The following is a 14,740-nucleotide window of genomic DNA, read 5'->3' on the forward strand; positions in this document are numbered from 1 at the left end:
TTCTGATTTTCAAATAAACGCTCCACCCTTCTATTTTAAATTATTTATTGGATATTTTTTCTAAAAATCTTTATGTATTAAAATGGAAATTCGAATGAATAGTTTTGAGGTTATAAACTTTGTGTACTATAGATGATAAGTTTTAAAGATAAGAGAGCTGTGGTAATTTTAAAATAATTCTAATATTATATTAATATTTATAATTTTTTTAAAAATGGCTCAAGTATAATAAATACTAGATCCAATAATGGAAATATTTTATATTTTTATTCAACCATTTTTTAAAAATTTTAATTTTTAACAAAAACACTTACATAATCAAAAAACTTATAAATTATAATTCAAATTTTATTAAAGTGTATTAAAAAAAAAAATAATAATAATTTACAGAAAAAAAGAACGTTCTCATTAGAAAACAAAAGTTTTAACTGTCAAAAATACTAATACAAAAAATCTCAAAAATTTAAAATTATGGTATTTCTAAAGTAAAAATGCATTATTTAATGAAAAATGTAAGGGTTATTATTATTATAGTTTGGTGAATCATATCCTGTACATAAATATACCATCGGTCGCGTGCAGTGTTCGTGGATGTATTACCAATAAATTATTATTATTATTTATTATAATATAGTACAACGGGAACAATGTCGTTTTTCTGGTCGCACGTTTTTATGTAATGCGTATTATATTTTATTTTTATTTTCAGCTTGGAACCGCTGAAGGGCTACCAGGGGGAAGACATAGAAATCCAATTACCCAGAAGCCTGACGATGCACTCGATCGATTGGCTGGCCGTATGGTGCGTGCAGTACACGCACAATTTCGGCCACGTTAACATCCCGGACGACTTGGACGTGCCACCCGCGTTGGGGCAGACCAAGCTCACCGTGAGTAGTAGAGCCAACGGCGGTGGCGGACGGAGCTCGGGCAGGCCGACGACTGTTGGGCCGACCAAAAAGCCGAGGCGCCATCAGTCGTGGTCGCCACCGCAGCCGCCGCCGCCGTGGGTTTTTGCACCGTACCCGCAGACCAATCGTGAAGTCTTGGCCCCGGTACCGCGATACCACGACCACTATTATCATCATGTTTTATGACATAGTATAATATAATATAATCATAATTGTACCCCCCCCCCCCGCCCACGAGTATATATACCTACGCACTAAGTAAATCTTTATATTGTACATCATTTTATTCTATTATTTCGTTTCGTTTAAGTAACTGTATAATATTATAATCGTGTTGATAAAGACGTATTGTTTTTTTTTTTTTTTAATTTTTTTATTATTATTATTCGTTTTGTTATTAGTTTTATTTTTTTTATATTTTTTAATACAACAGCCTACTTATGATTTACAAATATTATTTGTGAGTTTTTTTTATTTATTATTATTATTATCGTTTTTAGAGCAGTTTGATTTTGAAATTTTTTTGGCAGGGGGACAAAAGTATACAATAATGGGATATTTTTACAGTATACCTATAAAAATACGTGTTTGTAAATAATATTGAGTCTTCAAGAAAATTGCTTTAGTTTAGAACTTTTTATTTATACATAATATTATATTCAAACGTTCTCAGTTATTATTTTCTCATTTTTTTCTACTTTCGATTTAATTTTAAATTATTAAGTTTACGTTTCCGTGAAAGTATAAACTTTTACATTTATTCGAATATTAAATATTATATTAGTTTTATAAAAAAAACGAAGTAATTTAGTTTTTTTTCTTTTTATCTACTATCAAGCGTAACTTCATTACAGTTGACCATTTAAATTTTAAATACCTAAAAAAAAAATGGAATATTCAAAAAGAACATTAAATTTTATCAATTGAGTCTTTAAATTATAACTAATATTAAAAAATAACTTATGATAAAAAACGAAAGAAATATTCTATATTTTAAGTCAAATAAAAATAAAAATCAATATATATATATATATATATATATTATATATATATATATATTATATATATATATATATTATATATATATATATATATTTTATAATAAAGGTTTCAATCTGTTTAATGAAACAATTTGGTAACAAAACGTCATCATAACATATTATAACTTTTATGAATTTAAATATTTTAATTGCCTTTAAAAAATATATTATTTTCCTTGAGTATATAGAAGACTATTAACCTAAGTTTGTTTATTGGCACACAATTGTTTTTAAGCTATGTTTTAGAGGTTAGTTAACGAAAAGATCTTTGTAAAATTAATAATACAGCTGTTTTCTTAAATCATTTATTATAGTATCGTTATTGACTTGTGTATATTTATTTTTTGCTGCAATTTGGATTTAAAGCCAACATGGTGGTACAATCCAGTAAGTAAAAATTTTAATGATATTTTTAATTTTAATCTAGTATATATAATATCTATTTAGTTCAATTTTGAAGAATTATTAGTTATTGAACCCTAATAAACCCAGAACAAATTAAATTTATTACTAAACTCAAATTCGGATTCAATAAATTAGCTCTAATTTGATTCTATTTTTCATCTATTTAATCATATTAAAAATTATAAACTTTGAATAAGTAGCTATTATATTGATATCATACTATGCATTATGAGTTTACTCAAAATAAAAATAATGCACTACAGAAATCAGAAAAATAATAAAAAACAAACAATCGAATTTTATACTACTTTAGACGAGCAGTACTACTTCAGATCCCGAAGGACATTGGGACATGAACAATTGCCGAGACCTATTACCCGGTAAACTACAAGTGCACTGGGAAGTACAAAATGAATGGGTCCAAGTTCAGTTGACCGGTAAAATACGTGAAAACCAATACATGGCATTTGGTCTCAGTGGTAACCAAAATAAGTTAGTACCTTCCACCTCATTTATCATATTAAAAATACTTTAAAAATTATGACGTGTTAATTATAAAATATCATATCAATGATTAAATGTATAATAAATACTATACTAGATAATATTATTATCATTCATTACATACTAACACCTAATAAGATATTGAAATAAAATAATAAAAATTACTTTTTCTGAAATATTATCATAGAAAAATTTACTAATATTTAAAAAAAAATGCCCATATTGAACTTTAAAAAAATGACTGGCGAAATTTCGTTGTAATAAACTATAAAATATTATTAATTTAACTTTGATAGGATGACGATGCTCGGTGGTGACGTGGTGGTGGTGTTCTATAATCGAGAAAAGAATTCGTTTCACGCTGAAGACTATTACCTGTCTGCAAACACCGAGTGCGACGGCAAGAATGGCGTATGTCAGGACGAGCGGCTGGGCGGCCGGAACGATGCGGTCCTGGTAACCGGCACTCGGCGTAACGGCGTTACGTCTGTCGTTTACCGACGACCGGTTCAAACTAACGAGGCCATCAACGACCAGCAAGTGCCCTTGGATACCGCCGCAATGGTCATAGCAGCCATAGGCCCTCTAGGAAGTTCTGACCAGCCCGGAGCGCATGACGACTTGGACATGACCAAAGGTTAGATTTTAATTTCGTATAAACAATGGTTAAGGTTAATCCATTTTTTTCTAAAATCTGGATATTATAATGTTTTGTCTTTGATCTATCAGATTATTTTTAAAATTGTCTACCTAAAATTATCCCAAAAATTTTACTGTTTCAAAGGGTAAATGGCTGACACAATATATATATATATCACTTTAAAATCAATAAATACATAGGTACATGATACATTGCTCCGCTCAGAACTTGAAAAATTGAACACCATAAATGCTGTCATGATATAAGATTATATAATAATATCTATACTATTTATCACTTTGTTAAAAACACATATTTTAGTGTTCAGGGAAGATGAAGGAAGATTTCAAGGGGCCCAGTGGAATGTTATGTATATTTTTCTAGGGAGGCGGTCTTACTAGAAAATAACGATTCTTTGAATAAAGCATAAACCGATTCAACATATCCGTACATATATACGTTATTGGATATTTCAAAATGTGTTGTTTGTCCTATTATACGTTTATTGTTTATACACAAATACAGATTTAACGTGTCTATATCAAAATCCCATTTGATTCGAAATACTTGAGTACGATTTCGAGAAATGAAAACCAATCGGCACTTATCACTCAATGCCAAAACGCTCTTGAAAAAGCACACACACACAAACACCTGTGTCACAATAACCAAATTTACACTCGTTTGTATAACACAGTCAATTATTATTATATATTTGACTTTGGGTTTTACAAACATGCATTATATTGTAGTATTTATAATATAGGTACTCAGGTACTGCGTGAATGAGTATTTTGTTATATATATTATAATTTTATATAATTATTAATTTACATGCATACATACATAATGTAATATATTATAATAATAATTTTCCTGTGAGACAGCTGTTCAAAATTCTTTTTGTCTTTACGAATACAATTTGTATAATGCTCGTCATTCATTTATCAAAACAATGAAGTTTTAATTAGTTGAGTTAATTTAATCTTCATAACCACCGTCGTATTGATCTTTCATCACACACACACACACACACTCATAAATAAAAACTAAATATATATTTAAATCATTTATATAATATTAAACTGAACTTTTTTTTTATATATATAATATATTACATTATATTATTATGTTATGTGATAAAATATGGTAACCGATTAATCAGTTGAGATAACGAAAAATAATTACAATTTTTGTTCCCAAAATTTAATAATTAAATTATTAAAAAAATAAACCAGACTTTAGTATACAAAACTTATAAAAGACTAGTTTAAATTAACGATGATTAACATATGTTATTAAATTATAATTATAATAGAGTACAATTTTCTTAAAATAATATTACATTAATTCGTTAACACGTTTAATAATGATATATTAACTATGATAAAACGGAGATATGTATGGGCAATTTAGTTGCATCTATATTCATAATAATTTCCGAACGAGTAATTTAATTATTCATTATAATATTTATATTACAGTAAGTTATACTATACCAAACTTTTATATTTTTCTACCCTAATATATTTAAAAGTTTTAATTGATAAGTTATTTATATAATTTATTGCAAATATAATAACCAAAACGATACCTATAAAGAACATATTATTATAATATATTGTACCAAATCTTATGTCGGAAATAGGGGATGTGGCTTATTTCAAGACCAAATTTAAGCATTAGGTATTTAAATTTTATATTTTATAATTTTTAAGTTGAAAAATCATTTACAAATTTTTGTAATTTAAAATACTAATTAATAAAAAATGTTAAACGTCGTATTTATATATTTTAAATTATTAGTCTCTTCCTCCAAATTAGGTAAAAAAATAAAAGAATTTACCCTATTACCGCCTATGACTAATGACCATAATGACCTTAATGATTTTTACAGAGGAAATAAAAATCAATTTCAACGCCAAAGACGATTACTCATGCTCGTATTCCCTATTCAATTCTGACGATGACATGGGGCGGTCCGCGTGGCCACCCAACATTATCATTGGCGAGAAAGAGTTTAGAGCTAAGCTTGGACCATCAGGTGGTTCTCGGGGTTACATGGCTATTACCGGTAAGAATATAATTTAACATTTATAACTGTGGCTACATAAATCGAAGTATTCGTTATAATATACGAATTTCGAGTACTTTATAATATGGTTTATGAACTGACATATTGACTCAAAATGTTTTGGTTTAAGTTTGCCTTCCGCCGGAATATTTAATCTAAGGCGGCGAATAGGCAATAAACAAACTATTTTATTTATTTATTTATGAAATATTCAACAATTTAACAATTTAAAAAAAAATTAACCGATATAATATAACCATCATACCTTTGGTACATCTAATTTATTAAATCTTAACTATTCACATCATTTTTTATGACAATATGTGAGTGTAACTTTTTAAAATCAACACATTTAATTTAAGTAATACATGATGTCTTTGAATAAATCAAGAAATTTGGTTTCATATATTTAGGGATATATTATGGGTTAGTTTGAATAATAAAAAGATAAAAAGATATTCGTTTTTTACCAATTTCAAATAATATTTCGATTTTAACATGTTTTTATTAGTTATTATATTTATATCACCTACTGGCGTTTGTCAAGATATAGACTCTAAAAATGTTCGTTTGTTTTTGATTATTAATAAACAATAAAATTATGGAGATTATATTAATACTATAATACTAGCTACTACTACACAGTGTTGCTGAAGACAAATTAAATGCTCGGGGATTTGCTCCATTTTAAATTCCGTGAACTCTTATAAAAATGGTTTTTTAACATATCATTTAGGTGGTTTTGACCAGATATAAAGTTTTGGTCTAAAATTATAACCATAGTTTTAATAACTATTTTATTGTCTATAACCAATGGAAACCATAATAAATGTGTGGATCGCTTACACAGTTACACACACACGCAAACATTGAATTTTAATTATGAATATTACATATAATCATAAATAATAGGTATACAATATAAAATATATTTAGGTATCATTAGTATTCGATGTGTATTATCCCAGTTAAACCAAATATTAAAAAATAACAAAAATAAATTTATTGACTATTTATTTTACATTCAGTTTACTCTTGAACATTTCAAGTTTGTTTCATAATTTTCAAAAATCATAATTTTATTTTTAAATATTTATTTAAGAAGTATTTTATAACGTTTAGTACCATTTATAAATAAGTGTGTTACTATACTAAAAATTAAATAAATAATATTCCGGAAAATATATTGAAATTAAAACTATATCTAATAACAATTTAATATTATCTAACTAACAACTCAAATGTTTTTTTTTTTTTTTTTTTTAATTAGGTCAAATGACCGGCGATATAGTCTGGTACATAAACGACAAACTTATACCAGAAATCTTTGTAGAAAGGAAACAGACGTACACATTTATTGTCGAAGGAGGTAATTTAATTCAGTAATATTGTATATTATATATGTATGCGTGCATACAACACACACTAATAATCATTGTTTGTATAAACTATTACAAATTTTCGCTTAACATTAATGAGATCGATTTAAACGTAAATACCTAACAAATGTAATTAACAATTCCGAAGGAAATGACCCTAATAATGGCGGACACTACCATCCGCTTTATATCACAGACAGCAGTGAAGGAGGATTTGGACAGAAACTTGACGCGGATCAGAGAAAACAGCGTGTTTTTGCCGGCATCGTCTACGACTCTGAAGGCTTTCCTTTTCCTACTACAGGTATTTCTAGAATTTATTTTATCATGGTTACATAAACGTAAAAAAAATCTTTTTAATAATAATATTAAAATTATTCATATGAAAAAAATTTGACGCTTGTAGATCGTATTCTATTTGGATACGAGATACCACCAAATTCACTTAAAAGTATTTAAAATTGCTTCAACTCCTTATACAAGTATATTTATTAATAGGTATCTCCATATTTTAATTAAAAGAGAACGTCGCATCAGCATGACGTGTTGTCTCCGTTTTACACACGTACGACATAATACATTTTCGTTCACCAGTTTCAATAGCGTGCTTTTATAGTTTTAATATTAGACTGAATATTGACCTATTATCAAACTTTTTAATAAGAACATTATCTGTGTTCTTTCGTTGGTCTCTCACGATATTTTAATTTTTTTAATTTATTCTTAAATTTTTTTTTAAGAAATTATTAAATATTTGAAAACACGTGCGAGTGCGATGTCCTCTTAATTTAAGAATGCTTGAATTTTATTGCACTTTTACTATCATCATAATCACTTATTATTGTTAATTTATATTTTAAACTAACTATTATTTACAAAGCAAATATCTAAAATCCATACATTGTTATATAACCAAAACGTTCTACTCAGAAACTGAAATAAAATTTTAGCCCTGAAATTGTTTATTATATGATTTAAAAAAACCAGAAAAATAGCTCTGCTGTATAGTAGGTTTCAATATCAAGTAACTGAAACGGATATGTTAAAATTCAATTCAATGATTTATTATCACACATAAAAAAAAATTTAAGCGAAGATTGTGGGTCAGTCTCAGTTTTTAGATGACTCGTAATTAATTATAAGAACTATTAATAATACGGTATTTACTACTTTGAAATTATTTTTTCCAAAAATCGCATATTACTTATATGCTATATTATTAGCTATATAACAATATAATATTAATTGATTTATAATATTACAATTATATCATAAATTCATAACTATAACTAATTATTATAATAATTAAACAGAACGGAGTCGTGTGAATATGTTCGTGGTATAAAACCCTCCTCAAAATTACTTTGAAAATGTAATTGTAATTAATATTTTGAAATAATAATATAGTACTCAGAAGTAAATATTCCCAGAATATTTTAATTGTTATTCAAAAATAAATATCTATAGACTTGAAATTTCACTGAATATTAGAAATTACTAAACATATCTTAATGTTCAAAATATTTAAGACTTTTTGTGACAGGTACTTTTTCGACTTTTATTGTTATATCTAAGATGAAATTTTTATTTTTACATAGAAATACTTGATAATGTAATACAAGATTCCTTATGGTAATTTTTTAATAGCATTTAAACTTTAAACAACTAACTTTAAACTTTAAATTTAATTATTTGTAGAAATTCGTCAAATAACTAATAAAGTTGTTTAAGTTATGAAGTTATTTTTTAATATAAAATTCATACATTTTTGAATATTCATACCTTAAGTCTGAAAATTGAATAACATTTTTTATGTTTATCTTACAGTTATAAACAAATTAAACGTTATTCTACAAATACTTTTTTTATAAGCATGACATTTAGATTTAACGATATTGAATTCCGTAAATAACAATTTTCCATAAAGCAGTTTAAATTTTTTTATTGTAACTTAAAAAGTTTAATTGTAGAAACCCAAAATATTTCATTAGTTACTGAATTAGTTAGTGTCTATACTCAATAAATTAAAATTCATTTTAAACTATTACTCATTTTATATTTATCCATCTACCAATTCACACCATTTGTAGAGTAAGTATAGTTCTACGTTCTACTGTGGCAGTGTGTCGCATAAGAGTACTCAGAAGAATCGATCATTGCCAAGCCAAGGCGTATTTTCTCGGTTCTCGATGTAGTACACGCAGTATATTGTATTGCAAAACGATTACCTACATCTCTCTATTTCATTTTATTTAAACATGATACGATTTTTTTAACATGTAAAAATTCTTTAAAATATAATACAAAATCCCTTAATTCTTTTGATTGGAATTGAAAAAAATAGTTTTAAATTATATAAATTTTTTATGAGCGATAGAAATTTAAATGTTTAGGTATGAGATTGTTGATTTTTTTATTTTGATATTATTAGATATTCAAAATTTCAAACGTCTGTATAATTTTTTTTAGTAAACATTTTTTAATTTCTATTGGGTGATTAATAATTATCTATTAATTATTATACAATGATTCGTTAGTCATTATAATTCTTCGTTTTTATTCTGTTATACTAATATGAGACATTATATCATAAATAATTATTTCACAAACATCTAATCACCTAATCATCTAATCTAATCACCCATACCTAAAAAATTGTATAGAAGTTGCAGAAGCAACCCATTGTTCGTACAATAAACATAGTTAATAGGTAGGTACATAATACACAATAGAAACAATTTTTTTAAGTAGATGCAATTAATATTTTTTAAGAACAGTAGCTTACAACTTAATAAGTTAGTAATTAAAATAATTATAGAAAACAATAAAACGTCAATATTTAAAGTTTAAATACCCAATTTTGTCCAAATTAAAACTTAAATTCAAATATTTATAAAAATATATGCATGTGTCAATAATTTTTTGACACTCTTAAAACATCGTATGACCAATTTATGAAGACATTTGTATTTATATTTGTATTTAATTTTCAAGCTCTAGAGTTTAAATATTAATATCAAAAACCTTATGAATTTTTAACTACTAAATTATTTTGTTAATTTGTATGAATATGTTGTGTGTTGTTACATTTTAGCCGGTCGATATTGCGAGTTTAAATTCAAGTCTTACGATCGTTCGGCAGAAATGGAAACCTTTGATGCCTTTTTTGACTCTTTGAAATTGTCATGTGAAAATGGTAACGCGGGATTACTAAATTGGACGGTCGCTGAAGAAACACCTGATCTGGTCTACTATCAGGTGAAATTATCATTTATTCTTTTTGGTTATGGTTATTAAATTTAATTTCAAATAATATAGTTCTGGAAAAATGGCAAATCGTGTTTAGAATTTTGAATAGATGAATATAACAATCTGTATACAATGTAATACTATTATCCATGATTGATAGTTAAAGAATAAACAACGCTTAAATAATTTATACATAATTATGAATTTCTAAAGATTTCTAATGATTGCCAGAAATTAGTTCTAATTTACACAGCTTCAATTAGAATTTAAACTTAACTTATGGCAGCATTGATTTAATATTGTAGGTATATTTAATAATATATAAATCGTTTCTAAAATTAACATATTATGTAAAACATGAAAATTGGTAATAAATTAATAAAAAACGGTCAGATGGAAACTAAGTTAAATTTTAATTAATTTTTTCAGTTGTATAATTAATTTATTGTATTATTATTAATTATACGTTGACCTATCTTCTAAAGTCTTAAATAGATAGGTACTGAAATGAATAATATAAAAAATTAGAGATTTCTAATGATTGCTACTTGCTAGATATTTCCAAAAATAACATAATATCTGTTCACTTATTTCCAGAAGTCAACTCTCAACTTATTTATCAACAATAACCACATAACATTAAATTTGTAGTTATTTAGTAGTTTCAATATTTCAATAGGAATAAATCATATAAATCAAATTATTAACACATTTTAAAAATGTATACATAATTATTTTATAAAATAAATCCAACAAAAATAAATCTAAAAAATATATTTTAGGAATTATAGTATAAGACATAAGTAAAATAAAATACAAACATATTCTAAAAATTTCTAATAATCTATAATGCAAATCATTATCTATTATTTTATCAACCTCACACTATGTCTTAAATAATAATATAATTTGTAACACTATAGTTGATTGTTACCAGTTATAAATTAATATCCTACTTTATACTTAAAGTACATATTACTATTATTTTGTATATTATCGTGTTACACTGTTAAGTACCTATGCAGTATGCTAAAACTATTCTAAAAATAATCACTTTTATTGAAAATCAAATTGAATACAACGATTTAATTAGTTTATATTTTTTATCAGTATAACGAATACAATTAATGAATATTGTTTTATAACAAACTATAATGCCAATAAAGTTACAAGATAAAATGTTTAAAATTATATAAAGTTTAGAATTTATTAATGTTATACGAGTACTTCGTGCCCTAGTAGTACTATTGTAACGCGTAGGCAACATTTAAAACAAATAATAATAAAACGTAATTTTGTCGTCCCGACGCAAAAACACGTTTAAACGACTAAAATGTTTGGTCGTGATAAATAGCGTGATATACCTGTTCAGAAAAAAAAATCATTGAATGTTTTAAACGTTTAAAGTTTAAACGATCAACATAATATTATTTCGGCGTCAAATTTCCGGTGCACTTGTGTACTCCGGTATACTTTACGCCTTACCCAATGTGCCCACTGCGGCATCCGCCTCTGACTATATACGTCATAATATCATAAATTATAATATTATTATTATTACTTATAAAGCAAAAAAATATAAAAACGCGGTGACAGCCAAACTACATCGACCGCGACAATGACGTACGTGCCGTCACCCGCGCGGCGCTTGTATTTCAATAATAAGTCCGTTTAACGCGTAGTGAGTATTTTGATTTTTTTTTTTTTGATTTTCTAGAGCTATTCTCAGCCGTTCGTGGGATGGAAAATCCACGTGGTCGACCCCGGTTACAAGTGGAAAGACGACAAGGACGCCGCGACCAGACAGCACGGCGGTCTGCCGTTGACGTGCGCGATATTGATCACCGCTGTTGCCGTCCAGCGGATTTTCACGATTAGTTTACTGTGATGCGTCAGATCCGGTAAACAATACGGACCGTCAGTGGAGGCGGCGGCGGCTCGATCACAACAACAATAACAATAAGACCCTCCAATCGTTAATATTTTAATATGTATTATATATTATTAACATGACGACTCCGATGACCGAGTCTTCGCCGCCGCCGCCACATGACGATCTCCGAACGCCGGCCACGTAAACGTCATGTTTGTTCACCGTGACGATGATAATAATAATAATAATATAACTTACCGGCCTTATGAAAATACTCATATTCGCCACTTCTACTCGAGAAGTTTTTACGACTTTTTTCTCCGTCTCTATTCGGAGCACGCGTTCCATTTGGGCACGATTGGGCACACCGCCGCAGTCGATCGCTGTACGGGTTCTGTGTTGTATCTCCACATTTTTTGTCCGATTTTAAAAAAAAATATATATAATATGTTATTATTGTCGCGTGTACGTTTTGAACTAAAAATCAAACGTTTTCGTGTCCGGCGTGTTCGGATTACAAGCCGTCGTTTAGACGAATGTTTAATAATAAATTGATGTTTCGTTTCAACTATACTTAAATGGCTAATATAACGACATAGGACAACACATCCAATGCGCGCGTTCTACCGATCGCTGTCGCATACCTATATTGTTACATTGTGTGCGTTTTGTTTTTACGCCCGCGACTTGTGAGTTGGATCGCCGCCGTCGTCCGATGTGACTTGATTCAAATGCACTTGCGCCCGTCCCGAGTCTGACTTTGATACATCTGATCGAAGACAGTATAATGCATTATAGGAACCCTTAATACAGTGACAACAAAGATGAACCAGTGGAAAAGAGTAAACGCGTGAATTAATTAAATTTTCAATTTTTAACCATTTAAAATAAAACTTCTAAAAAATGTAAGATTGTGATACCTACTTTAAAATATCACATCAATAATACTATTGTTCAACAATACGATTATTTCGCTGTTTAGTATATTATAAATCATAATTTTTATAATAATATTCTAAGTTATAATATACTATTATAGTATAATTATTATTTATTATTATAACCACAGTTTGGTACACTTTTGATCAAAAATAATTATCAATTTGCTTGTGGATTGACGATCTGTAATGCTACAATAATATAGCGAAAACACTTTTATTAAATTAGCAGATACCCAGAATGTCTGAATGTTTCACGCCATAGTCTTATCGAATTTGACATTACGTAAGCTACGACAGCTTTGGTTGAACAAAATCCGATAATAAAGTTACAACAAACAAAAATACGTTTACGTAATCCCGTTAAATTCGAGTGGTGTTAAATAGTTTAAATGTATATTATTCTTGTTATTGCTGTCGACTGTCGTCTGTCACTATACAACAATAATATTATTATAATATCGATAGCCAGCTCTTTTACGAGCAATTCTTTAAATCATCATCAATTAATCATAAATATTATTATTATAATAAACCACACCAAAGACACAGGCGCGACGGCGGCGTTCATCTCACACGCTAAACGTAAAACGAAAACGCAATTTACCCAACATTAAGAATATCAAGCAAAACCAAACATATCATTTGTATAAATCATTTATGCACATAGTAAACTAATAATTGAGTGGATTTTTGCTGTAGACGTTAAGGCATATATTTTATAATTTAATATTATTACGCACGTTTAACGGTAGATCGTTGTAAGTAGAATAATTGTTTAGTATATAATTATTGTAAACTTAGTACGGTTAAGTCATAAATTCAATATTGTGTATAAAGCTGCATCGCTGGCAATTTATTATTTTCACACAAAAAGAGATCCCCTCGTCGTCGTCTTCACATAATAATAGACAATAATATTATAGATGGAATGGTAGTTATATTTCCGAGATTTCTCACTTCATTCGCACAACAAAATAATAATGGTGGTCAAAAAACAACGAGAAGAGTTTCGCGAGTATACTTACTGTAGTTCGACTTCTTTCTTATAACAAAAGTCAAAACAAATAATTAAATAAATTAAAATTAAATCATAACCACGGCATCTATATTATCATAATAATATAAATAGACGATAATATCGGACGTCTTATTTGTACAACTTTTGTCGACGTTCGTGTTTAATAGTTAAATCACATTATTAAGTCATAGTTAAATAGTTAGCTCGATAATTATTCCAGTAAACAATGAAAATAATTTAATGTTATTCAATTCTTCAACCGTTAATATCATTTTCTTCAAATATGGCACAAAATGGTTGCGCACATTGAGGATAGATGTGACAGCTAATTCTTCAATTCTTTTTTTTTTCAAAATATAACATTATTGGACTTATTGTCGTATAGAATTTGCATGTTATAAAATCAGTAAACGGTGAAATTTTTTAGAAGAAATATAGTTTCGTAAACTTGGAAAGATTTTTAAACATCGTAGAAACCAATTCCGAAGTCGTAAAACGCACAGCATAAAATTGCAATCGGATTCGCACACCTTTAAAGTTGAAAAATAATAACAATAAGTCAAAAACGTTCAGTTATACTTAAATGGCATGACGTAAAGAACACAGCTGTTAACACTTAGCGATTCGTATACGAAAACAATAATACATAAATGTACACAAAAAGCTCCAAAGTTCAAAAATATTAAAATTACATAGATCAATTCGA

The 14,740-nt window shown here is 27.6% G+C and overlaps 1 protein-coding gene across 2 annotated transcripts in view; it reads left to right on the forward strand.

The window, feature by feature from the left end:
• The window catches only part of LOC114123368 (protein Skeletor, isoforms B/C), a 100,057-nt gene extending 86,146 nt beyond the window's left edge, over positions 1-13,911 (forward strand). For both annotated transcript variants that reach the window (XM_050197762.1, XM_050197761.1), the window contains 9 exons: positions 710-890; positions 2,318-2,338; positions 2,670-2,848; positions 3,157-3,497; positions 5,398-5,574; positions 6,845-6,943; positions 7,102-7,257; positions 10,048-10,211; positions 11,920-13,911. In XM_050197762.1, coding sequence (XP_050053719.1) covers positions 710-890; positions 2,318-2,338; positions 2,670-2,848; positions 3,157-3,497; positions 5,398-5,574; positions 6,845-6,943; positions 7,102-7,257; positions 10,048-10,211; positions 11,920-12,090 — 1,489 coding nt within the window. In that variant the 3' untranslated portion in view covers positions 12,091-13,911. The remainder of the gene's footprint in view (positions 1-709; positions 891-2,317; positions 2,339-2,669; positions 2,849-3,156; positions 3,498-5,397; positions 5,575-6,844; positions 6,944-7,101; positions 7,258-10,047; positions 10,212-11,919) is intronic.
• The last annotated feature ends 829 nt before the right edge of the window (positions 13,912-14,740 follow it).

Source organism: Aphis gossypii, chromosome 1 (assembly GCF_020184175.1).
Source record: "Aphis gossypii isolate Hap1 chromosome 1, ASM2018417v2, whole genome shotgun sequence".
Taxonomy (NCBI): domain Eukaryota; kingdom Metazoa; phylum Arthropoda; class Insecta; order Hemiptera; family Aphididae; genus Aphis; species Aphis gossypii.